This window comes from Drosophila ficusphila, unplaced genomic scaffold (assembly GCF_018152265.1).
Source record: "Drosophila ficusphila isolate 14025-0441.05 unplaced genomic scaffold, ASM1815226v1 contig_414, whole genome shotgun sequence".
Classification (NCBI taxonomy): domain Eukaryota; kingdom Metazoa; phylum Arthropoda; class Insecta; order Diptera; family Drosophilidae; genus Drosophila; species Drosophila ficusphila.
The window spans coordinates 14,099,763-14,124,469 of record NW_025064328.1 but is presented as its reverse complement, the minus strand read 5'-3'; the positions used below and the strand labels follow the sequence as shown (position 1 = coordinate 14,124,469).

The 24,707-nt window shown below is 52.2% G+C and overlaps 6 protein-coding genes and 1 long non-coding RNA gene across 8 annotated transcripts; 4 read left to right on the top strand and 3 right to left on the bottom strand.

Annotated features, from left to right (window-relative positions):
* Positions 1-337: 337 nt before the first annotated feature.
* Positions 338-9,067, bottom strand: LOC108090771 (oxysterol-binding protein-related protein 9). The gene is given in 16 exon segments (XM_017189612.2): positions 338-1,184; positions 1,237-1,342; positions 1,431-1,552; positions 1,961-2,047; positions 2,102-2,237; positions 2,297-2,471; positions 2,530-2,631; positions 2,691-2,842; positions 2,898-3,198; positions 3,201-3,304; positions 4,399-4,522; positions 4,647-4,884; positions 6,195-6,272; positions 6,345-6,581; positions 7,082-7,210; positions 8,649-9,067. Coding segments are annotated over 16 exon segments (2,355 nt in total). The 5' UTR covers positions 8,826-9,067; the 3' UTR covers positions 338-1,097.
* On the top strand, positions 4,913-6,339 carry LOC108090773. The gene has a single exon (XM_017189615.2). The coding sequence runs from the start codon at positions 5,192-5,194 to the stop codon at positions 6,224-6,226; it is 1,035 nt and encodes a 344-aa protein (XP_017045104.1). The 5' UTR covers positions 4,913-5,191; the 3' UTR covers positions 6,227-6,339.
* Positions 7,219-8,629, top strand: LOC108090774 (elongation of very long chain fatty acids protein F). The gene is made up of 5 exons (XM_017189616.2): positions 7,219-7,459; positions 7,521-7,629; positions 7,717-7,810; positions 7,871-8,117; positions 8,174-8,629. Exons 1-5 carry the CDS (start codon positions 7,444-7,446, stop codon positions 8,506-8,508), a joined length of 801 nt encoding a protein of 266 aa, XP_017045105.1. The 5' UTR covers positions 7,219-7,443; the 3' UTR covers positions 8,509-8,629.
* Positions 9,068-9,766: 699 nt separating the features above from the next.
* On the bottom strand, positions 9,767-14,100 carry LOC108090915 (putative fatty acyl-CoA reductase CG5065). The gene is made up of 6 exons (XM_017189838.1): positions 13,981-14,100; positions 11,791-11,966; positions 11,579-11,672; positions 11,326-11,489; positions 10,089-11,132; positions 9,767-10,028 (listed from the first exon to the last, which is right to left on the bottom strand). Exons 2-6 carry the CDS (start codon positions 11,955-11,957, stop codon positions 9,944-9,946), a joined length of 1,554 nt encoding a protein of 517 aa, XP_017045327.1. The 5' UTR covers positions 11,958-11,966; positions 13,981-14,100; the 3' UTR covers positions 9,767-9,943.
* A 53-nt stretch (positions 14,101-14,153) lies between these two features.
* Positions 14,154-20,877, top strand: LOC108090916 (FMRFamide-related peptides). Of its 2 annotated transcripts, none has more exons than XM_017189840.1 (2): positions 14,154-14,267; positions 19,455-20,877. In XM_017189840.1, the coding sequence occupies exon 2, from the start codon at positions 19,455-19,457 to the stop codon at positions 20,613-20,615; it is 1,161 nt and encodes a 386-aa protein (XP_017045329.1). In that variant the 5' UTR covers positions 14,154-14,267; the 3' UTR covers positions 20,616-20,877. The 2 variants fall into 2 exon arrangements, with proteins under 2 accessions (XP_017045329.1, XP_017045328.1); XM_017189839.2 differs by lacking the exon at positions 14,154-14,267 and adding an exon at positions 15,464-16,925.
* A 97-nt stretch (positions 20,878-20,974) lies between these two features.
* LOC108090684 lies at positions 20,975-21,756 on the bottom strand. Its single transcript, XR_001771360.2, has 3 exons — positions 21,596-21,756; positions 21,285-21,446; positions 20,975-21,217 (listed from the first exon to the last, which is right to left on the bottom strand). It is a non-coding gene; the product is annotated as an uncharacterized LOC108090684 (long non-coding RNA).
* A 350-nt stretch (positions 21,757-22,106) lies between these two features.
* LOC108090730 (electron transfer flavoprotein-ubiquinone oxidoreductase, mitochondrial) lies at positions 22,107-24,707 on the top strand. The gene is made up of 5 exons (XM_017189544.2): positions 22,107-22,503; positions 22,613-22,839; positions 22,899-23,470; positions 23,532-23,981; positions 24,039-24,707. Exons 1-5 carry the CDS (start codon positions 22,476-22,478, stop codon positions 24,574-24,576), a joined length of 1,815 nt encoding a protein of 604 aa, XP_017045033.1. The 5' UTR covers positions 22,107-22,475; the 3' UTR covers positions 24,577-24,707.

Here is a 24,707-nt window from a genome sequence, read left to right as displayed (position 1 = left end):
GCTTCGTTACAATCATTCTGATTGGGGAATTTGCTTTATTTCTCGTTTAACACTTTGGTTAAAAAGGAAATCGAAAAAATATATACAGATTCTGTGCACCCGGGAGTGGATACAGATTCCAATCTGGGTTCTTAGGACTTGTATTCGTTTATTCTACGGGTTAACTAGTTCGTTAAATATTACTTTTAATAGATATCGAAGCGTATTTACTTTATTCGTTTCATTTGCGTTAACTTTGCGTGAGAGTATTCGGTAGCTTTGCTGTGGTTGTGGGTGGTGTTGGCCTTTCGTAGGCTCATAGATTTAAAATTAAAGTTACAGTTTGTCTGTGAATATCTCAAGGAGTATTAGCAGCGGACTGTTAGTAAAGCTTTATTCATTGTGACAAGTGGAATTCGAAACATAATACTAGAGGTAATCGTATAATTGAATTTGATTAAAACTATGCGATTGGAAAATCATTGTGCACCGTTTTCTGGATGTCTGTTGGGGTCTGGGAAACAAACGTAGAGGCAGTATCCATCAGATACTAGCGTGTCGGTATTGTATTTCGTCTATAGCAGAGTCTTTTATTTCAAAAATAGAATTTCTATCCTTAAATCTCTATCATTTCGTAATCTACAACTTTTGATATATCCCTTTATGTATTGGTTTTCCTCTTCATTGTTGCTAGTTAATAAATGTTAGTATGAAAAGGTATTGAATAGGTGTTCTTGTGTTGCAGTTTACTGCGATTGCCTTTGAAACACTCTAGTACTTAGTAGTAAATAATAATCGTTAATTGTGTGTAGAAACTGTGAGTGTCTTTGTTTTGTCTGTCTCTGGTGAGCTGTCGAGCTTTACTCGTGTTTCAACCTTATGAGCAGAGCTCCTTCTGTTTCGCTGCCTGGTTGTTCGTGTACATTATTTACAATTAATAAACAGACACTGGAGACCACGTCCTCCCTCCATTTTTTCCTGCATTCGTTACGTTGGCTCGCCAGTGTTCAGGGGTTTGCGCACTTGTGGAATTAAACATACAGTTGAGGCTCGTTCTTGATATGATCCATATATATAGGCGATTTTGGTGTTGTTGCTCTCGACGCCCGGCGCTGGCATTATCTCTTGGCCTCCTTCTCCTGCAGATACATGCGCTGGCTCAGCGGCTTGGCGTAGATCCAGTTGTCGCCCACGGGCTTGAAGTGCTGTGGGGATTCTGGTTAGTAAGCTGCATCCGAAGAGGTACGAATAGATTACCTTGTGCTCCCAAGCCAAATCGTACTCCTTGCGCACCTTTGCCTGGTCACGCTGCTGCTGCTCCACCACGAACTTGGCGGTGGTGGCGCGCTCGATGTCGTTGAACCTGCGGGAGAGCAACGAACAAGATATCAGATTAGTCTGCCTTGCGTTCGGGGGTCAAAGATTAATCGGCTGATTGGTGAGCTGTTTACTTGAGTCCCGCTGTCACTTCCTTCCAAACGCGTCGCGACTCGTACTCATCCTGCTCAACGATTGGTCGAACTTGTTTCTTAAATATGGGTATGCGATTTACGTCGACGAATACTTCGGTTTTCTAGAAAATGCAAGAGATTCATTCAGGTTCACTAGGCGCTCAAGCTGATTGGTATCGGTCTAATGGTCAACACACAACAATAATAAACATAAGTACGGCTATTAACAATTTGAAACACAACTTTGGACAGACAGGCAGGGGAGTAGTTGGTGGGTTCGCTTTTCTAGACAAACAAAGTAGTCCCACAGAGCAAATGCTCCCGAGCTATTTAAGAGAGAAGCAGAAGAATCGTGGATAGTAAGTAGAGGTAGAGGTGGGGTGTGGAGAGTGGATGTGGCTGCCAACTCGAGGCGTTGTTTGTTGCAGCGTTTTGGCACGGTATGCGGAGGAGAAAGTACACAAAAAGGTTCAACATTTACGGTAACTAGCTAACTACGTGTAACGCACAGATCTTACGTTACGACTTACGTTTTTGTCGTGCCACTTGGCCTCCATCAGGCCGCTCCACTCGCCGGCAATCGAGACAAAGGGCTTCTTCTCGTTGGGCGCATAGACCTGCGGATTCTGTGGGTCAGTACAACGTCCAGCACAATTCGAGGAGCTACTCACCTCAGCGGAGACCCTGTTGCGCTTGCCGCCGTAGAAGGGCTTCGTGAGGAACTCCACGTTGGCGTAGTAGCCCGACTGCGGGCACTTGATTTCCACCGAGCCGCCGAGCTCAATCCAAGGCACCGTTAAAATGGACCTGCAAATGGATGGTTATGCAGTTTTTCAGTTAAAGCTTTTCCTGGGGTAAGCGCCCACCTGCCGTAGCCGTTGGGGAAGGTCACTATGTACTCCTCGCTGCGATCTACGAGGGTGACAACCCCCTCGCCAATGTTGTGGACTCCGATCGAGAGGCCCAAGAACTTCGACTTGGTCCAGACATGGGCCGCAAACGTTATCTTCTTATTGTAATGCTCCGCATAGAAGGCAGAAACTGCAATGAGTAAACATGTGAGTATCTCCACTCGAAGAGGCTTCTCTATGAGCATTACTTGGCGGGTGGTGCGACACCTGCTCCGCTAAAAAGGTGAGCTGATCCCGGCGGCACCAAGGCACTGGGCCGTCGCGCACCTCCTGGGCATCCTCGGTCTCCCCTGGAATTGGAAATAAAACGTAAATGGAGGCCACATACCAGCGATTCGGCATCACCCACCCGGAATGTCCCAATGGCACTGAAAGACTTCGCCCAAAATAGGGTTGTAGGGCTTCTTGGCCACAGCACTCTTGCGACCCGCATGGTAGGCACTCATGTACCAACGGCAGACCTGGACGATGCGGTCGCGCGGATCTTCCAGATCCGAGATTCTGTGGGGGAATATGGTTAATGGGTTGAGACTGGGTGAGACTTCTAAACGCATACTTCAAGAACAGATCGGGATGTGCAAAGTAGTCGGCATACATCTCCAACAGCGAGCGGCGCTCGAGGATGAACGTGGGCAGCACCACTTTCGTGAGGTCCATCCCGATCTTGACCTGCGACAGCAGGTGCGTGATCATCGAGCCGTGCGCCTCCATGCTGAGGTCCGTCTCCTCCTCCTCCTCGTATAAGGCGTCGTAGTCTATTCCATTATCGTAGCTGGCACTTCGGGAGCTGGCCGCGGTCCTGGCCGTGTTGATGCTGGCATCCGCATCGGCCGCGCTCTCCTCGATCTCCGGCAGCGCTGGGGGGCGGCTGGCTCGCCCGAAAGCACTGGCTCGCAGCCAGCGAAGCCGTCCGGACCCTTCTCGTGGCTGGGCGACGTGGTTTCCGAGAAGCCACGCGTGGCGCTGTTGAACGGGAAAGGAGAGGTGAAGTGGAATCAGATCGGGACTTGTTGATGGGGGTTCCTGCGGCGTCTGGGCATAACTAATGGGCCGACAAAAATCCAGAGGCGTGATGTCAGCGTGTACGAGTGCGTGTGCGTCACTGGGACCAACAGCCTCCACAACGGCTCCCCCTCTCCTTCTCGGCGAGCTCTGTTGCTCGCTTCATTAACAATTGATGGGGGAAAACACTTACGGCCCTGGCGCCCATGTACGTAGTACATCCTCACCTCAGGCTCACGCGTCGGACCCACTTCTTGAACATTACGGCGAACTCTGATGCTGGCCGGATGCTTCACTGCACTGCCAACAGCTGCATAGTTTCGCTCTGGAAGCGGAAGCCCTCGAATAGAAGCCTGGAGAAAAGCCGCCAAAGGGGCTAGGCCATTACTGGTGGAGGCAGAATCTGCTGAAAAATCCAACCGGGGAGCGGGGAAGGGGCAACTTGCACCCAAAGGAGCGCTCTGACACTGCGACCCGATGACGAACGAAACTACAACTGACAGGCACACACAATGGCGACTGTAACTACGACTAGGCCGAAGGATGGCGACAGCGATGGCGAAGGCGAAGGCGATGACGAAGCGAGGCGCCGACCGCGAAGCCGTGTCAGCTGTGCCAACAGAGCCACGACGAGTGCCCGGGGAGCCGGGGAACCGGAGGAGGAGGTCCTGTATTTATTATTTACACGCGACTTGGCCGAAATTACAGGCTGCCCCGAAACTGCGACTGCGACTGCGACGAACTTCGGCACTGCATTTTGCATGCGCTGCCTATGCGCATGCGCTTCTCCAGAGGAGCAGGAGCGAGAGCGGGGGAAGGAGAAGGAGCGGGGCAAACAGGCCAGGAGATGGGGGTTCCGGACCGGAGGGCAATGAATGCGTAATTTTAGCACGCAGCTCACATCACACACAACACACAACACATTACACATTACACAGCACGCTCGCCGGCTGCCGCATCGCATCTGGCATCTGATTGATGGCCAGTCGGCTCACTTGGTCAAGTGGGCTGCTGCCTTGGCTGCTGCTTGAAAGAGCTGCAAGTGGTCCACTCACCAGCCAATCGGGGAGCTGCCTAGGCTGGTGAAGGGATCGTCGTAGGCATCGTAGAAGTCCTCCTCGCCCTCGCTGCTCGAATAGGAGGTCTCCGGCACAACCAGGCCGAGAGGAGCGGTGGTGGCTGGGGGAGAAATGGACGAGCGATTAGGGGTGTGATTCAAAACGGAATGGGGCGCTCGAATCGAATTCGATGGCATCTTGACCCTGGCTGGATTACCGGTTGCTGGGCCAAGAGCACCACTCACCGTTCTCAGTGGCCGAGTCGTCCTCGTCGTCGCCCAGCTCACCCTTGGCGCCCTCCAGGGGCACCTTCAGGCCGCCTGCCTGGACGTTGTTGCTGCTGCCCGTGGTCGCCGCTCCACTGGCCGAGGAACTGGTCGAGGCAGTGGCCGGCGGCCCGTTGTAGATTCCGTTGATGGGGTGGGCCATATTCTTGGCGATCTGCAGGCTGACAATCGAGTGCTTGATGTGATCCAGCATGGCCTGAAACGAGAACGCGCGATTAGCCGAGCGCGGTGGCAATGAACGTCGATATGGCCTCGCCAAAGTTCGCTGAGGAAGTGAGCAGCTGCCGCTGGTGGCCAGCTGCCGGTTGAAGGGCATTCTCCCAGGCGTTTGCATCCGGGCGCCTGCTAACCCTGAACTTGCATTGGAAATCGATACGGGTGGGTGGCCCAGTCGGCCCGGCAATACTGTTCACCTGGCAAACTCCGTTGGGAGAACGAACACACATTCCAGCAATCCGACTCTCTAAATTCCCAGATTGGCCAGCGAACAGAATCACATTTACATGGATTTCCTTGATCCTGAGCTCCACAGCTTCGAAGAGGTGCGTGCCCAATTCGAGGAGTACAAAAAACAACACCAGCTGGAGCAGCAGGAGCTGCACAAAAGGCTGGAGTCCAAGTTCAACTTGGATGGCGATCTTAAGAAGCTCAACTCCGCCATGGAAACCCTCCGGGCAGGGATGCAGAAGCTCGAACTAGAGCAGCAGAGTCAGCTGTGCAATAAAGAACTGGCGACCAGCGACGAGGCCATCGAGTCTGCTCCAGCGGGCCAAGCGGACTCTTCTGCCCAGGACTGCTGTACCAAGCTGTCGCAACTAGTGATCAAGTCCGGGGTGAGCAAGTGCCTCTTCGAAAACTGCCAGAGGCGCGTGGACAACCAGCTGCTCCTGCTGCACTACCTCTGCGACCACGACCACAAGGACGCCTCCTTTCAACGCTGCCAGCCGCTGGTGGAGGGTGAGCGGGCAGTGCTCTCCTTTCGGCCGCAGGGCTGCGAGTTCCGGGTGAACCAGGTGCTGGGACTCCTGGCCTACAGTGGCCTGCCGGAGCAGCGTTCCCCAGCGTCCCTTCGGCGCGGGGAGGTCTGTAACAGCGTTCTGCCACAGGATCACTTCCATCTGGAGGCCCACGTCCCGGTTGTGGTGCTCATTTGCCGCACAGCGGCACCAGCGGCTCTGAGGAACACGGCTCTTCCGCGAAGGGGCCTGCCCTCCGATCAGGTGTACGTCCTCTGGCTAGTCACTCCCAGCGAGCGGCTGCAGCTGAGCGCCACCCTCTCTCTGAGCGGCAGGGATGCTGCTGTGCGGGCGAAATGCGTGGTGGGGGTTCGGCAGGTCAGCTCCAGCCAGGACACGGACTGCTTCATGGCTATCGACGAAAACTACTGGCCGCTGTCTCACGCAGAGGTGACGAAGCTGTCTAACAACTTCCGCGACGAACTGCACCTCGAGGTGTCGCTCGCGGACCCAGGCTCCACCGGCACGGCATTAACCGCCTTCAACTTACACTTGCGTTGTCCTGCAGAGCCTTGCACTTGATCTGCTCCGCCGGGTCGGTCAGCTCCGCAATGCGTTTGTCCAGCAACTGAGTAGAACAGGGTAAAAACGAAGTGACAGTAAATTGCATAATGCCTGCATTACGTGGCACTGTACTCACGTTCGTCTGCTCAATCATCAGCTGGAGGTAGGCATCCGCCTCGGAAACGCGGCGCGCCAAGAGCTCCAGGTGGTTGGGTCGTCTGCCGCCTGCCCCGGGTCCGCCCACCTCCCTCGTGTAGCCGCCGGCGATGTAGAAGGCGCTTTGGCTGTCCCACAGACGCGACCGGTTCGCGTGGCGACGAATGGTGTCCTCCAGTCGGCGAACCCACTGCTCCCGCTCCTCGCTGTGTCGCGCCTGCAAACGGTTGGAAAGTTGGCAAGTTTAGTGGGCTCCTTCTCGCTAGTGTGTGTGGATATTGGGAAAAGTTTTATCGTTACATCAAGGCAACAAAGTCAAACAAAAGGAGAAACGTGATGGCCAGACAGAGGTTTTCAGGTCGCACAACGAATACGCTTTCTCCGACTATTGTGCGCCTGTTTTCCGTACAACAGAGCTCTGATTGCCAAGGGGTCAGGATGGCACACACGTTCTTGCCTCGACGCTGCGCATTGGAAAAATAAACGTGTCTGTCTTTTCGATCCAATTGTTGCCTACGTATACTTTTGGTCGTCATAAGAAATCGAAAGTTTAATTTGGAATGAGTTCATCAAGTAAACAATGTTAAATTCTAATTTCCAAGGTGTTTTCTTTTTAGTATTACACCGGAAAAACAGCAACTCAACGATCGTTTATTCACCTTCGCATTTTATTTTAATTGCAAATGTTGCTTGTTCTATTTTCTACTCAAAACTTGCCTGGAAGTGGAAGGTCTTGTGGTCTACGGTGATCGTAAACGTGTTATCCTCCTGGTCGTCGATCCCGATCAGCGCGTCCTTTAAGCGCACGCAGCCCCGCCTCACGCCCTTCATCATCTTCTCCTTCGACTGAAAAAGAAGGACAGACGGAATTAGGCTACCTCATTAAAGCAAAAATGCTGCTGTCAAGGGTTATAACGCGAGCTACAAATTCATGAATTCTAATCAATGCCGGGGAATATAAAAACCGTGGTCAGTGGACTTTTCGCGCTTAATTCTGCGCCAGCGGTGGAGCAGCAACTAACCCGACAGACCCTCGCGAGCTAAAGGATACGGGGCAGAGCACACTTAAATATATTAACATGGAGGCGTCAAAAAGTGAGCCTCAACCAACTAAATAACCAGCCAGATTGTTTTGATGTGTCCAATCGCATTGCAGGTGCCAGTTTGCCGGCAGTTGTGCAGATATCGGGGGTCTACACGGATCCCTGGTATATGATAACAATACTGATCCTCTACCTTTACTTCGTCACCAAGGCGGGTCCCCAGTAAGTCCACATGATAAGGGCAACGCACTCGTTTGCACGCTTACGCAAAATCTCCAGAACAAACTTTTAATCGCATGCGCTTTGCAGATTCATGGAGCTCCGCAAGGCCTACGAGCTGAAGCGGCTGATCCTCGCGCATAACCTGATCCAGGTGGTGTCCTGCGTCTACGTCATCAAGGAGGTGGGTAGCTTGGACTTAAAGACGCCCATGCAGCAGCGGCTGATGGCTCTAGTTCCGTAGGTCTTCTTTATCACGGACAACACCATACTGTACTTCTGGAAGTGCCGCGATATCGGAAGCAGTCCTGAGCATGTGCGCCGCTACTACAGCCTGGCCTACTTCCTTTTCTGGCTGAAGCTCTCGGAGCTCCTGGAAACCGTAATTTTCGTGCTGCGCAAAAAGCAAAAGCAGGTGTCCAAGCTTCACATCTTTCACCATTTATCCACGGTGACGCTGGTATACTTGCTTATTAACCACAACGAGAATGGCGAGTCCTTTCCTCTTTACGTATTATCTATTTCTAAAGCGTCCAATACTCCACAGGCGACGCCGCTTATTTCAGCGTGTTTCTTAACTCGATCGTCCACGTCTTCATGTACTCCTACTACTTCTTGGCCGCCGTAGCCGACAAAAAGATAGTGCAGGCCCTGTGGCCTGTCAAGAAGAGCATCACGGTGATGCAAATGACGCAGTTTGCTTTAATCCTGGTCCAGGTGGCCTGTCAGATCGTGCTCTGCGGCACGCCGCCCTTACAAATCATTTACTTCTCCGCCGTTATTGTGGGCATGTTTTACGGCTTCTTGGACTTCTACAATAGTGCCTACCAGGGCTCGCAGCGCTGCAAGAATCTGTCTCCTTCGCCCGAAGTGGGGAAATGATCCCACGCAAACAAATCTCGCAATAAAAGTGCACAACCAACAAGTGTGTGTATCCAAATGTACCTAGTGCAGATAAGATAAGGCCACAGCCGCGGCAATGGGTTCTGGGGTTAGTCACTCGCTCTACAGCGGTCACTTACCGTGTAGTATGACAGCAGTCCGGCGTTCTCGTCCAGCACGAAGAAACGGTACTGCCATCCCTTCATTACGTTTGTCCACTTGCTCAGCGTGCCCTCCAAAGTGCCAGTGGCCCCCGAGCCTCCGGCTGCACCAGCAGGGACTCCCAGGCTGGGAGCGCTTCCACCGCTGCTGGCCATGTCCTCCAGTTCCCGTGACTCGACCACCGCCCCCTCCCCCTCCACTGATCCGTCTTCGTCTTCTTCCCCAGTGGCGTTCCGTGTCGCCGGCGATCGCTTGGCTCGATTTGCGAGCTCTTATCTGGCCAGGAGCCGATGATGACGCAATGTTGCTCCACAACTCGCACCCGCAATCTGTCACAGCAGCTTCGCTCGCTTGGAAAACAAAAACATCGGTCTCACAAGTTGAAATTGTTCGATTAGAAAATAGGGTTGTTGAAAATATATCAAAATATCGATATTTTTAAGTCATGCATTTACATATAGGGATATTTATTTGCCTAAATACCAGAATACGATTTTTGTGTTGTACGATACTTTGTCACTTAATAACTGAATTCCTTTGAAATTAAAAATTAAGTGAAGACAATTTTTTTGTAAAACAGTTGAATGTTTGGTTGACCAATCTAATAGCTATCCTCTTACTATCCTATTTAACAAGTGTTGAAATAATTTCGAATCTCGTTTCATAATATTTTTATTTTCTTGGTGTCTTTATATTTACAATTATTTTTTGGGAACAAATACTTTTTAAGTGATGAGCCAAATATCATTTTGATATGTTTTTGGACAAGAATATGTTGTAGATACGATATAAATTCAACAACTCTATTTCCGCTAGGGCTGCAATAACATCGGTTTGTCGAACGATTGTAACGATTTTCTGACTCCTGTTATCCACCGACCGGTACGTCCCCACCACACTGTTATTATCGATTACCGATAGGCATTCGAGCAAGCTAGATAGGCCTTCAGTACATGTTGAAATAAATTCAAATTTAACAAATATGGTCATACTTTATTAGTTACCGCGTAAATCAAATATATCCTTTCCTCGTTGCCTATTCCAATTGAGTGTGCATGGGTTCATCACGCCTCTGCCTCTATAAAAAACTGTCACATTACATAAACCAATGATTTATTCGCTGCCATTCAAAACAAGTGAACAACGTTTCTATTCAACAGAACCGCCTAAAACTAGAAGACTTAATTCCTAAGGAAAACATAACAACTACGGCTTGGGACAGGGCACGTCATTTGGTCTCCAGCACTTAACTAGGCGTCGCCTCAAAGAGGACTCAGCCGGCGAAGAAGCACCTGTAGAGCATGTAGAGAATGCCGAATATCCAGAGGCCCTTGTAGACCTTGTCCACCACCCACATCCTGCGGAGAAGAGATCGTGTTCAGAGGGGTTTTAACAAAGCTGACCAGGGTTGTACTTACACCTTCATGTGCCTCCTGGCCGCCGGAATGGACTCGTCCGACTCCTTCAGGATCAGGCGGCGGGCGCAGAGGACGCAGTTGGTGAAGTAGTCGATGAGGTCCAGCTCGATCTTCTCGATGACGTAGGTGCGCCGCTCCCGGTTGTTCATCAGCTTGCGCAGCTTCACCGCCTCCGAGTTGTCGAAGTTCCAGACGTTGTTCGCGTAGTACTCGAACACCTCGAAGCCCTTGTAGATACGGTTCTGGACGCGGCACAGGACCGGCGGGTAGCGCAGCAGCCAGAGCAGACCGTCCACGAAGAGGGCCGGCAGCCACTGGAAGAGCACCATGCAGACGAAGTGCACCCAGTAGTTGGACTTCATGGAGCCGCCCGGGTACCAGGCCACGCCGTTCAGCGGCACCTTGTTCTCGATCACCCAGCGCCCCAGCTCGATGATCTCCGCCCAGGAGACCTTGATGTCGTTCGAGGAGGTCATGTGCGCCACCCGGTTGGTGGTGTCCGTGCCCGCGGTGATGTTGCGCCAGCTGGCCACCAGGATCCCGTTGACGGCCACGTCCACGGGCAGGAAGTCGCCGTAGCCCGAAGAGTTGCAGTACATGGTGCGGATCACGCCCTTGCCGGCTCCGATGAGCAGCCCGGTGGGGCCGTTGATGTTGTCCGTCCAGCCGGGAATGGGCTCCTTCCAGATGGGGATCACGATCGAGGGCCGCAGGATCACCGCCGGCAGCTCGTCGAACTTCTCCACCACCAGGGCTTCGGCCAACGACTTGGTGTAGGCGTACGTGTTGGGGATGTTGCCCAGCACCTTGCGCTCGATGGTGGCCACCTCGTCGTCCGTCAGCCACTCGCAGGCCTGCATCACCTTGTGCGGGTCTGCCGGCGGGTCGTAGGGCTTCTCGTAGAGCGTCTTCACGTGCAGGTGGCAGTAGGCCGTCGAGCAGTAGGCGAAGAAGTCCAGGTGCCGCAGGGTCTGGGCCAGCTCCAGCATGTACTTGGTGCCGCGTGTGTTCATGAACACGGCGTTCCGGAGCGGTTCGTCAAAGCTGGAGAAGAGGGGAAAGCACCATTCACTTTACAATGCCTAACTGTTTGAAAATGCATCCTTTTTCACGAATTAAACCATAAACCCTTGGAAGCGAGATTCCTATGGGGTTATAGTTCTGGAAGATATAATCTATATTTTGCAATCTGTCGTATCCTTGGGTAATCATAAGGGATGAAAGGGATTGCGCTTACCGCACTGTGGCTGCACAATGGTAAACGATGGACACCTCCTGCCGCAGCGTCTCCAGATCCTCCTCGGAGATGCCCAGTCCGGGCGAGAGGACGTCGCCGGCAATGGCCACCACCTGCTGCAGGATGTGCTCCTCGCCGCGGAGCTGCTTCACCTGGTCGAACAGCTGCGCACAGAGCGAACAACACGTAATTTGATTAATCCGTTGACTCGGCTATGAATTCTCATTGCTTCCATAACTCCCGCCCTGCTTACCACGTTCTGGAAAATATCCTTGATGCGCTCCTGCGGATCCCTGCCCTTCTTGGGCCGGATGAGCAGATAAATGCGCTTGAGGCCGCCGCACGACCTGCAGGAATTAATAATATTGCATAAGCCGTGGCGGAAATTGGGATTAATGGGGCCACGTACGGAAGAGCTGCCCCGCCCCCTCGCTCCGCTTAGTCTCCCCCACTCCGCCCACTCACCGCAGCAGCTTCTCGACCAGGACCTTGCCCAGGAAGCCAGTGCCTCCCGTGATGAACAGGCTGCGTCCCTTGAAGCACTCCGCGATGCGGTCCACCTCGCCCTCGTCCACCTCCCCGATGGTTCCCAGGTCGTCCTTCTCGTACACGAACTTCGGCTTGGCGGTCATCTCGGATAGCTGAATGCAGGTGGAAGGGGTGAGGGGTGAGTTAATTTAGTAATTGTTGTTTACTAATCATTGAACATGGGTTTTATAGTGCAGGTCTTAATAAGCTGATATTATCTTCTTATAACTAATTTGCTTTAGTTGAAAAGGTCGGATTGTAATGGCGTTCTATAATCTATTCTTATGGAAATGTTTCCCAAGTGTAAACTAGAGTAGATTTTTGGTATCCCCTTAAAACTCCATTTGATCTGTAAGTGGTTTAAAGTGGTTCCTCGGTAAAACAACTCTCAGTGATAACTGTCATTTTATCAGAGAAACATGATCTCCAAAAGTCGCGCTGACATTGTTGGGGATTTCTTCGGTCACTTTTGGAGCGGTGAGCACATAACGAATGTCGCCGCCAAGTGCACTTTTAATTTCATTTGATCTTGGTCGTAAAGGCGGTTATGAGGCAACCAACCAGTTGGCCGGCGGAGCGGCAATTGCAGATTAGGCCACGTTTGGCTGACTGGCCACATAACTGGCTGGCTGGCTGGCCGGCTGAGTGTCAACGCGGTGGCCATCGAGTGGGCAAGCGGAGCGACACCGATTCGGCGTTACGGCACCAATTAAGAGATTGCCACACCGTGTCCCAGTCGCATGCCCCGCGACTCGCACCACGGGCTCTCCGGTGGCGCTGGGTGGTGGAGCGTGTCCAGAGCCCCGATCCCCTATCCCCGATACCCGAGCACCTTGTGTCCTTCATCCGCTGACACATTGACCCGCATTCGGCACATCGCGAACCTGGTTATTAGACGCGCGGACTTGGACCCGGCTAACAAGGCGGGCAACCTGTAATCTTCTGGCTGGCGGAGCACAGCCCCTCTAAGCTGGGGTTGGGGTGACAAGTGGGTCTTGGCAGACTGCAGCTGCTCGAAGATTACACACCCTTGCGCATGAACACCGTTTAAAGTTAATCGGACAGCACATTAACTAGAAGTGCTTAACCTTGGACTACCTATAAGTGGTTTTCAAAAAAGAAAGTTATTTACATATGAGTCTAGATAATTCCGATGCCAGATCTATAGCCTAGATGATGCTGGTCAGGGGTATACCATATACTCTTATACTTTGTAGCGTGGCCTTGCCAAACCCAACCAGAGTGGTTATCCCACTGCGAGGGTATAAAAAAGCCGAACGACCAAGCGCGGCGATAAAAGCTCTGGTTTTATGGCGGCTCCGCGTGTCTGGGCCCCAGTTAATCGCGCTAATGGCTTTAGCATTGGGCCTAGAATGGCCAGCCTGCGGCCAAGATCGCAGCCATGGAGCGCGGTTCATTGCTGATACGAGTGCCAAAACTGAGGCGGCGAACGTGAGTTTCGAAAGTGGAAAGGGCAGGCTTGCCACACTCGGCCCGCTGAACCGCTGACCCGCTAATCTCGGCCAGCTCCGCTCTGCCACACTCGAGCGGCAATTACCGCAGTTTAGATCTGCTCCGTGGGCAATCGAGTTGGCATCTAAATCGCTCGGGAAGCAAGCGATTCCGGATAGCCGCCCCTTGCGCCGGTCATGGGAATCTGGCCAACGTTCCCAGCATTTGATCTGCAATCAGCGGCAGGCCCGACGACAGCGGCACTTGCTTGGGAGAACTGCCAGTGTCCAGGTGGCTGATGGCTGGCACTTGGCAGTTTCCCCATTTGGAAAAAAACAGCCGAAAAGAGCAGCGCCTGCTGCTCCTGGGTCCGTTTGCATGAGCAGCTTTTCCGCTTCTCCGCTGGGGACAGCCAACCAGTTTGGAGCAGGCAGAGATGTCAACAATGCGATAATAAAATCAAGGAGTCGCAGCAGCTGGACGAAGTCACGAAGCTGATGGTGGGTACATACAGTGGTTGGGAAACTTATTCGAACACTTTACGGCCAGGTCTTCTTAACTGAACCCCATGAATATCTTCGGATATTCGCCTTGGCCTTTGTTAACGAGTTTGATTCGCATGCTAATTGCATTAGAGCCACTGGAACGTCTTCGATTTTGACTACTGCTTCGCACCTTCACTTATCAACGCTGGCAGACCCTTTTAGAAAGATACTCAGATGGATTCGGATTCGGATTCGGATTCAGATACTGTTGACCCGCGCTCGCCGAATGCTAAACACAAACTGATCGCGAAAAGCGCCTCGCACTCCCAGCCAACCTAATAGAAAATAAAACGAAAACAACTTTGGGCCAAACTATGTATCGCATCTACTAGTTTGGCGCACACACAGCTGCGGACTCGGATACTCAGATCCGAGATCTGGTAGCTGCTTTCCGAGCTGGCACACAGAGAGAAACAGGTTCGTGACAGGTCAAAGAGGAATTAACATTTTTACGCTATTATTGCATCCAATGTGTGATAGGGATTGAACTTAATTTCTTTTCGTTGCATCACAACTTGGTCTTAAATCTCGCCGGAATTGCGTATGCACTTTCATCCCATTCTCCGTATGATTTTAATCTGAATGAGTTTAGTTAGTAATTCTTGCGCTTGTAGCTTTTTCCTAGGTAGAAACAAGTACACTTTTTCTTTCTCTGCACGCAGACGTAACCGAATGCGAGAGAGACTCAAGCAGGGGCTCAAAACCCCGGAAGGGGGGCTTCCCCTCGACCCCTTCCAGTCCCCTTAACCCCACTCAGCCCCCTAACTCCATTCGTCTGGGGTTAAACTGCTGGGCACTGACGCCTTACTTTATTTAACTAAATCAATTAATAGTTTCTGCGTAGGCTTACAACTCAAGAACTGAAGTCTAGTTGCTTAACGGAGTTACCATACAAATTCATCTGGGTGAGCAACGATCACCACTTAATCTCGGAGCCAGTGCACTTAGAACGTGATGCAATTTGGCCCGGCTAAACAATTCAATTTTCAGGCCAGCACCGCGTTGCGTTGCGCATACGCAGTGGGGTCCGCTTAGGGAAATCGGCGTGGCTCGACCATTAATGCCAGCGAACCGCATCGGAGGGTGGATCGGCGGAAAGCGGCTGAGCTGGCTTTATGGCACACATAAATCCCCATTGCGCTGGCCATTAATTAGGCGGACCTGCTCGGTTACAGTTGTTGGCCAAAACGCGGGCCAAAAGCGAGGCAGAAAACGAGATGCAAAAGAAGCTCAAAGCAGCTGAAAGAGAGGTAGCCGCAAATTGGCAATGGCATTGACATCGAAACAAAGCTCAGCATCTGCTTATTGGCTCTGATTTCTGATTTCTGATTTCTGCCAGGGCTGCAGCTAATCGGGCTAATCAAAGTGGCCAAGAGAAGCATTCGGAGGGGCATCAGCGAAGCTGACCTCAGGTCACCTTGCATTAGGCGCTCTCTTTTATCATATATATTATATTTACTGTATCAAAAGGTATTTCACGCCTTTAGATTTGTGTTCTTGTCACACAAAAGCCATAGCAAATGGTTTTTAGATGGAGTAATAATGTTTAGAAATAAAAAACCCTATGCCGTAATGATTTAAATTCGGATAACCATAATATTTGGAGTCCATTCTGTCAGCTTTGCTTACACACCTTTCAGAGCTTCTTTAGTTTATTCAAATTCGAAGAGGAACTAGAATGCAAATGCCTTATTAACAAAGTTTTCGAGACGGACTTTACAGATCCCACAGCCACGTGGACGGCGGAGCTGCTCTATTTTTAAACTGGGGGACTGGCACACGACTTGGCCTGGTCAAGAAACCCAAGCGCGGAGCCGTGCTTGAACTTGAGCTACTCTCGACTCATCTCTACTTCGGATTCCAGTTCAGTTCAGTTCGCTTTGCCAGCCAGCCTCCTATGCAAATGAGCCATCCGCAGACCTGGTTATCTATCGAGCGAGCTGGTGTTTGTTTTATGCGATCTTGGAGTGACGCAGTGACGCAGTGACACAATGACAATGGACCTGCCCAACAAACCCATTTCTGCCAAGTCATGCGAGGTGGCCAAAAGCCATTGATAGACGGCTCTCCGAAACTTCGGCCTTTGCGGGCCGTAATTACAGACTTCCGTCTTTGAAACAGTTTCGCAGCCCCACCCAAAAGATGGGATGGGGGTGGCCCTGGGGGTGGATGGATCCAGATGATGGGAAGATGGTATGTGGGTGCCAGAGGCGCCACAATGTATCCCGTTACAGGTTACAGGGCCATAAAGCGCCATAAACGCCGCGACGGCAAGGGCAAATTATAACGCATACGGACACGTAGTCGATCCGCTGGCTAGCTGGATGGCTGGCTGGCTGGCGGGCTAATTGGACGTGCCCGGCCAGGATGGCCCCTCCGCTCCCCTCCGCGCCCCTTAAAAGTGGGCGTAACATAACAATTGTGGGCGATTTGCATACAATTTGGGCTCGAGTGGCCAGCAGGCTGGCGACGAAATGTTGCTACGTCATTGTTGCCGCTCCTGGCTGCTGGCTAATAAGCCAGCTTGAATGCGGCTGCTTTCGGCCTTTGTCCCACTGACAGCCGCTGACAGGCGAAACAAACATATCACGGCTGACCAGAGACAGACAACCGGACAATGTCAGGGTTTATTGTTGTGACAGTGACTATGCAGCCGCTAATCTGCCGCGGAATAGCGCCTAAGTGCTGAAAAAGTGCAGTGGCAACAAAGCCGGCGAACTCCGAGCCCCGAGTCCCGTTCCAGCGAGAGTCCTCTGCAACATGTTGCCGCAGCACTTGTTGCTCGCGCCCACACGACACCTCAACGGCAGCAGCAGCAGCAACAGTAGCAGCAGCAACAGCAACAGCAACAGCAACAGCAGCAACAGCAACAGCAACAGCAGCAGCAACAACAGCAGCAGCAGCCTCCTTGGAGGCCCACAAAGGACAGCGTATAAAACAGGATGTTTCGGCAGGCACTCGCACAGAAGTGTTACTCACTCGCCCGGGCAACAAGTGTGTGTGCGACCAGGATCCCCGTTCCCGACTCCATCCCAGTTCCGAGTGCCCACCGCAGCCAAGGAACAACTTTAGAAGGTGAGATTTTGGAACAGGGGGCTTCAAAGGCATCCCCGAATGCTGAGCAATCAACTAGGCAGGGCCATCTAGATATCCAAAGTGCTCGAAAGTTACCAATTCTGAGGAAGCAAACACGAGCTATTCGGGGAATGTTAATTCTATTTAGTGCGAAGTGGGATTGGTGAAGTGAATCGGTGGCCTACAAGTCAAAGTTAATGACTAAAATGCTATTTTAATGCATTTCATTTTTAATAGGGAATAGTTTGCTTTTAAATCTTGTTTCATAAAATTGTAAGAGGTTTTGGCTTTCACTTTTAAGAAATTCGTTAATTTGTGAGATTTAAATAATGAGGCAAAAGCAGTAATAGTCTTGTTATAGTACATCTCCTTATGGGAGTTTAGTGTCTGTATTTAAAAAGCTTATACTATTTTTAGTTATCGCCCAGCTGCCCTTCAAATATCAACATTAAATGTGATTTCATAATCCTCGAATGGGAGTAATTTTTAATTGGCCCAAAGTGTGCGGCCAAACTGAGAGCAACTAATTCGGATTTGTCAACTTTTCGACTCTCGCCCCCCGGAAAATTAGTTGGGGTAGGGAAAATGCGACCAGGAAGTAGGCAAATAGTTTCCCCGCACCCAGCAGCCTCGTGGAAAAGTCGGAGTCGTTGCGGCTAATGAAGGCAAATTGAAATATTTATGAGTGCACTTTTGGGGCCCAGAGCAGAGCTAGATTTCCATTTGCATCCGTACTCGCACCTGTTGTGGCACAGGTGAGGATGGGAGGGGGGAGGAGGGGCAGCACTCTCCACTCTCGGCTGAAGCTCAAGAAGTGCAAAGCGAAGCGTGTGCAATTTTTGATTTATCGCCGACACCGGACAGCTGAAATGGCCGCGCCATCATTTGTCTCCGAGTGTCCCACTGTCCCGCTTTCCCGCCTGGCTGCTCCTGCCTGACAAATGATATTTAAATGCCGCCCGGGTAATGTGCTCCACACATCCTGCCATCCTGCCATCCTGCCAGCCAGGAGTTGCCAGGCAGCTCCAGCTACTTCAAAGGCATCCTGCCCCACCAGGTGTATCGCATAATCCATGCAAATCAGTTTAGCCCCGAGTGCCGGGTTTCATCTTCCACGCGCCGACTAAGCGAATTAACGAGTGTGTCATCGATACCACCTCCAGAATTATGAAGGCGTCGTTCAGGCAGTTAGGCAGTTGGGCAGGCAGGCACTCGTGAATTATAAATGCACATTTCGGCATCGCGAATCAATCAGACGTTTGGCAATTGTTGTCTGCGCACTTCACATCGCCAACTCCGCTGAATCCACTGACTCCTCAGACTCCTCTGACTCCTCCGACTCCTTGCCTCTGGAGAGGCTGTCTGTCATATTTTTTGGCGAAGCAGGCGCCTTGCGAAACTCCGGTTGGAGCCCATAAATTAAGCGCCTCCGACCAGTCTCCTCTTTATGGGACCCTTGAGTCCCAACCTGTTGCAATCTTTCGCTGCAACTGCAAATGCAACTGCGAATGCGAATGCGATTGCCGTCGGTTGGGAAACGGTGAGAAGTGCGTATGCAAATCTTCAGACGGTTCGTCTGGGCCATCTCCGCATTTGAACACTCCAGCACTCCGACACTCCGACACTTGAATGGCTGAATGCGAGTCTGATTGCCGCCGAAAGTATGTTAATGCGCGCGTTGCGAAGTCCGCTCATCAGCCGCCGACTTGGAGGTCAAGTTTTTCGTCGCGAGTTGTCTGGCCAAGTTTTTAATTTCTTCGAGCGGAGCACTGGGCAGAAGTGCTAATTGGCCGCTGATTGAGGGGCTTGGGAAACCCGTGGAAACCCCACTGGCTGTTCTTCTCTTGGCACTTTGTTGCAACCACAAACTGCTCTTCAAAGTTCTGCGGAAAGGAAGGGGGGAATATTATGGCCACATGGGGAAGGCAAATAGTACTTACTGTTTGACAAGCTGAAAGGGAAAGGTGTTCGGTGACCCCGCTTCTTTGTTTGAAGTCCAACTTCGGCTGTGAGGAGCCCTTTCCCCCTGCCCCACAACCTGTTGCACCTGCCACACTCGCATCGAGGCGACGCAGCTCGGCAGCTCCGCAGGCTGAGCCGTCACCTTATCCAAAAGCCATAATCATTTGCATCTCTAATGGTGCTGCTCTGTCGTCGCCCGGACACCATACATCAACGCCCCCTCCCCCTGCCACGCCCACCTTCCGAGGCGAGCAAGTGTTAGTGCCTGTAAACCCGTCATAGGTGGGTTGAGTGGGCGGAGTGGGAGCCATTGTCCTTGCGGTGGCCTTAATGCGGCCGGTTAACTTTTTACGCGCCGCCCAGCAGATCTGGCCATAAATATCCTGATGGTTAATTAGCAGGACACTCTGCTCTGAAGTCTAGTGTCCTGACTCCTGGTTGGGGCTACTGTTTCGCCGGGTAAAACGAACAGCCTTAATGTGATTAAGAGCTGCAGTAGATAACGCGAGAGGTAATTACCACCCACCATTGCTCACTTCGCCTTCCCTGCTCCTCCTCTCCTTGCAGATGGGCATCGCGCTGATGTTCCTGCTGGCGCTGTACCAGATGCAGTCAGCCATCCACAGCGAGATCATCGAGACGCCCGCCTTCGGGGGCAACTCCCTGCAGGACTCCGGGGCGCCTCCCGCCCCCCAGGATAGCGAGCTGGTGGACGCCCTCCTCGCCGGCGACCAGGACGAGCAGGCGGAGCTGGAGTTCCGGCACCCCGTCTCCGTGATCGGCATCGACTACTCCAAGAACGCCCTGGTGCTGCGCTTCCAGAAGCACGGCCGCAAGCCGCGCTACAAGCTCGACCCCGAGCTGGAGGCCAAGCGGAGGTCCCTGCAGGACAACTTCATGCACTTCGGCAAGCGGCAGGCGGAGCTCCTTCCGCCAGACGGGGGCTTCGGGGGCTTCGGTGGCTCCGCCGAGCTGGAGGGCGTGGGCAAGCGGTCCGTCATGGATCGCTATGGCAGGGATCCCAAACAGGACTTTATGCGGTTTGGCAGGGATCCCAAGCAGGACTTCATGAGGTTTGGTAGGGATCCCAAACAGGACTTCATGAGGTTTGGCAGGGACCCAAAGGAGGATTTCATGCGATTCGGTCGCGATCCCATGCAGGACTTTATGAGATTCGGACGTGATCCCAAGCAGGACTTCATGCGGTTTGGTAGGGATCCAAAGCAGGACTTCATGAGGTTTGGCAGGGATCCCAAGCAGGACTTCATGCGGTTTGGCAGGGATCCCAAGCAGGACTTCATGAGGTTCGGGCGCACTCCGGCGGAGGACTTCATGCGGTTCGGGCGCGCGGACAACTTCATGCGCTTCGGACGCAGTCCTCACGAGGAGCTCCGCAGCCCCAAGCAGGACTTCATGCGCTTCGGCCGCCCCGACAACTTCATGCGCTTCGGCCGCTCCGCCCAGCAGGACTTCGTGCGCTCCGGAAAGATGGACGCGAACTTCATTCGCTTCGGCAAGAGCGTGAAGCCGGCGCAGCCCGAGTCCAACCAGACCAAGGCGGGCCAGCCGGGCGAGCGGAGTCCCGTGGACAAGGCCATGTCGGAGCTGTTCAAGAAGCAGGAGCAGCAGGAGCAGCAGGCGAAGAGCGGCGAGCAGGCGAGCTCCGTGGACGAGGGCAGCGCGGAGCAGGAGCAGGAGCAGGAGCAGGAGCAGTTCTTCGGCCAGTGAGCGGTGCTCCCTGAAAGGTCCTCCTTGTAAATAGATGTTGACAAAGGATCCCACTAATCGTAACTGACATACGTATACGTACTCCCTCGCCCCTCACACCACTCGAACTCCCGACAAACGCCGAACCCATGAATTTTTAATGAGGGCTGGATTAAAAATTCACTGCGCTTTGGAGTTCTTATCTATATATATATCGTTTATAAGTATAATCTGAACGCATCGGAAGGCGTGAAACGTTCCAAATAAAGATTGCTCCACTGTACTCCGAGGTCAGAAATGCATGGCGTTGGGGAGGGGATGTGCTAGCCGGGATTTGGTCAGAAAAATAACACAAAGAAGCGGCTGAAATAAAAAGCCCATTTTAGTTTTTAATGCTCTTGTATTTTGAAGGGAAGTATTAGACTTTAGGTCTCTTCGGAAGGAGTCGAAGCTCGCACAGCCGTTACTTCACAATAAATTTTTCCGAACCCGGAAAATATTATATGGGCATATCTCGATGACATTCTAATTCTATGGTATTTAGAAAATCCACAGAAAACCATTGGAGAGTCAGGAGAATTGTCGTCGAACACCATAAGGTAACTGTACCTGCAATTGGGTCCCTTAAACAAGGATTTTTACGAATTAAAAATCAAGATTCTGGAAATATACTGCTTGGAAAGTACTTACCCCGAATGGAATATCAATTGAGCATTGGAGGTCAATTACGTTATCTGACCCCTGTGCATGTGCATGCCACCTGCAAATAGGTGGCGTTCTGTAGAAGTCTGGATATAGGGGAGTCCGTATATCGTACTTTTCACCCGTCTTTATTACTTGATGCAGAGAACACTAGAAAATATGAGATTAGTATTTGATAAAATGTTTAAAACACGTATTCTTGGTGAGCGAATCTTAGACTCAACCTAAATATTTTTTATTGAAATTTAATACTTTTTTAGCAGGAGATAGTCATTTACTTCGACTGTTTATTTTTTTACCTCTTCAGCATTTGCTTCTGGAATGTGCAGCCAACCGCATAAAGCAAAGAGAAGTGTGAATATACGCAGATCCATTACAATTTAACTTGATTTCTGTCGGACCGAAAAGAAAGTGCAGCTTTTTATACCAATGGGACGGCCAAAAAAAATTGACCGATAACTTTTACTATCAGAATGATTTGTGTTTGCCTTTGTCTTCTCTATATACATAATATGTATATATAAAACTGATAAAGTTTTAAATTTAATTGACAACCCTTCTTCCCCAGCTAAATTTTTCACCGCGTTTCATATAGGCCTCGTCCTCGCTTGTCACCTACCGGAGCAGGACATCCGCCGTCCCCATCTTGGCCAGCACCACTTTTTTAAAAACCAACTTTTCAGGGTAAATTTTAATTTGGGATGGTAACGGCTTTTGAATGCTTGTCAACTCTGCAAAGGCAGCAGGTTCTGTTCGAGACAAAAATCTCAACAACGTTTTTTTAAGATGGTTCGCGCCCACGCTATAAGGCCTTTTTTAGTGCCAATTTCCTTATCGCCCAGCTGTGTAGCATAAAAACCGCTACTTGAGAATCAAAAGCAAACACTTTTAATATTGCCATTTTATTTATCAGTTTATTTGCTTTTTAAGTTGGCAATCACAATCCGAAAAAACTTCTTTGCGAACGGTATTAATTGCCAACGAACTTTGGAAGGCGCTACGTCATCAGCCGGACGGGTCTAAAGTCCAACTTGTTGCACCGATCTTGTTGTTAGTGTTGTGTTTGGGATCAGAGTAAACACAACAGCATACATATCTACATATCTAGGAAGAGTTTTTAAAGAGTTCCTGAAACTCTTCCCACTTCTAAACCGTTATCAGCTGGGAACGGAATAAAAGATGTCGGCGCTGCTAAAAATGCACAGAGGTAAGTGTTCCCAGAATCCCAATGGCTGGCATTACATAACCGCAAAGACGCGGGGAGACCTCTTAGCCCCACAAACTCGGCAGATTAACCGCAATCTGTTTCCTCGCAGTCCAGCGGCTCTTCAGGCCCTCCTTGGTGCGCAGCATCTCGGAGGCGGCCAAGTATCCGAGGATCACCACCCACTACACGTTGAATCCCCGCGAGAAGGACGACCGATGGGCGGAGGTGGACATGGAGCGCTGCATCGAGGAGGTGGACCTGGTGATCGTGGGCGGAGGGCCTGCCGGCATGTCCGCCGCCATTAGGGCCAAGCAGTTGGCTGCGGAAAAGGATCAGGTGGGTTGGCCTCTGCATGTCCATCTCGACCACACACATTTTATCTTCGACATCTGTAGGAAATTCGAGTCTGTGTGGTGGAAAAGTCCGCCGAGGTGGGCGGCCACATCCTCTCCGGCGCCGTCATCGATCCCGTCTCGCTGAACGAACTCATCCCCGACTGGCAGGAGCAGGGTGCTCCTCTGAACACCCCCGTGACCAAGGACACGTTCTCCTTCCTCACAGGCTCCGGCCGCATCTCGATCCCCGTCTTCAAGGGCTGGCCCATGGACAATCACGGCAACTACGTTGTCCGTCTGGGCCACCTGGTCAAGTGGCTCGGCGACCAGGCGGAGGCCTTGGGGGTGGAGATCTACCCCGGCTGTGCCGCTTCCGAGGTGCTCTTCCACGAAGACGGCAGTGTCAAGGGCATCGCCACCAACGACGTGGGCATCGCCAAGAGCGGGGCTCCGAAGGACACCTTTGCCCGCGGCATGGAGCTGCACGCCAAGACCACCATCTTCGCCGAGGGATGCCGCGGTCACCTGACCAAGCAGATCACGCAGAAGTTCGGCCTGAACGAGGGCAGCGAGCCGCAGACCTACGGAATCGGACTGAAGGAGGTCTGGGAGATTGCCCCCGAGAAGCACCAGTGAGTAGTCGTGCCCAATACTCTACCGATCATCTCCTCACGCGAATATCCCCTCTTGCAGACCCGGCTTGGTGGAGCACACCATCGGCTGGCCCCTGGACCGGTTCACCTACGGGGGATCGTTCTTGTACCACCTGAACGAACCCACTCCCACCATCGCAGTGGGCTTTGTGGTGGGCCTGAACTACAAGAACCCCTGGCTCAGTCCCTTCCAGGAGTTCCAGCGCTTCAAGACGCACCCCAAAGTGCGCCACGTCTTCGAGGGCGCCACGCGCATCGCCTACGGAGCGCGAGCCATCAACGAGGGCGGCTTCCAGAGTCTGCCGCAGAAGCTTTCCTTCCCGGGAGGCTGCCTGGTGGGCTGCAGCGCCGGGTTCCTGAACGTGCCCCGCATCAAGGGCTCCCACTACGCGATGAAGAGCGGCATGCTGGCGGTCGAGAGTGCGCTGGAGGCCATCAGTGCGGGCACGCAGTCGACGGCTGGCGTGGAACCCACTAGCTATGCGGAGAAGTAAGTGAGGAGTCCTCAGTAGATGGAAATACAAGTAACCGAACCATTTCCCCCCAGAATCAAAGACTCCTTTGTGTGGAAGGACCTCTACAACGTGCGCAACGTTCACCCCTCGTTCCACAATCCCTTGGGCCTGTACGGCGGTCTGGTCCTCAGTGGCTTCTCCATCTTCATGGGCGGTCGCGAGCCCTGGACCCTGAAGCACGGGCCGCAGGACCACGAGTGCCTGCAGCCGGCCAGCTCCAGCAAGCCCATCGTTTACCCCAAGCCCGACGGCAAGATCTCGTTCGACCTGCTCTCCTCGGTGGCGCTCACGGGCACGAACCACGAGGGCGACCAGCCCGCCCATCTGACGCTCAAGGACGACCGGGTGCCCGTCGACCACAACCTGGCGCTGTACGAGGGACCCGAGCAGCGCTTCTGCCCCGCCGGCGTCTACGAGTACGTGCCCAACGAGGAGGGCGGCAACATGAAGCTGCAGATCAACGCCCAGAACTGCATCCACTGCAAGACCTGTGATATCAAGGACCCCAAGCAGAACATCAACTGGGTGGTGCCCGAGGGGGGCGGCGGCCCCGCCTACAACGGGATGTGAGGGAACGGCCCCCAGCCCGTTCGAGTACCGTGTACCGCGATTGCATTTCTCTAGTTTGTAAATTGATAATTTGAACCCGCGATTCGGAAGTAAGCTTAAAGTTGCAATAAAATTGAAATAAAAGAACCAGA

Excerpts from the sequence above, each read along its gene's own strand:
- LOC108090773 (XM_017189615.2), top strand. The coding sequence starts at position 5,192 with ATGGATTTCCTTGATCCTGAGCTCCACAGCTTCGAAGAGGTGCGTGCC.
- LOC108090774 (XM_017189616.2), top strand. Across the intron at positions 7,630-7,716 it reads GTCACCAAGGCGGGTCCCCA|ATTCATGGAGCTCCGCAAGG; the intron begins GTAAGTCCACAT and ends TGCGCTTTGCAG. Across the intron at positions 7,811-7,870 it reads GCGTCTACGTCATCAAGGAG|GTCTTCTTTATCACGGACAA; the intron begins GTGGGTAGCTTG and ends CTAGTTCCGTAG.
- LOC108090915 (XM_017189838.1), bottom strand. The coding sequence starts at position 11,957 with ATGACCGCCAAGCCGAAGTTCGTGTACGAGAAGGACGACCTGGGAACC. Across the intron at positions 11,490-11,578 it reads AGGATATTTTCCAGAACGTG|CTGTTCGACCAGGTGAAGCA; the intron begins GTAAGCAGGGCG and ends CTCTGTGCGCAG. Across the intron at positions 11,133-11,325 it reads CATTGTGCAGCCACAGTGCG|CTTTGACGAACCGCTCCGGA; the intron begins GTAAGCGCAATC and ends CCTCTTCTCCAG.
- LOC108090916 (XM_017189840.1), top strand. The coding sequence starts at position 19,455 with ATGGGCATCGCGCTGATGTTCCTGCTGGCGCTGTACCAGATGCAGTCA.
- LOC108090730 (XM_017189544.2), top strand. The coding sequence starts at position 22,476 with ATGTCGGCGCTGCTAAAAATGCACAGAG. Across the intron at positions 22,504-22,612 it reads GCTGCTAAAAATGCACAGAG|TCCAGCGGCTCTTCAGGCCC; the intron begins GTAAGTGTTCCC and ends GTTTCCTCGCAG. Across the intron at positions 22,840-22,898 it reads TGGCTGCGGAAAAGGATCAG|GAAATTCGAGTCTGTGTGGT; the intron begins GTGGGTTGGCCT and ends CGACATCTGTAG.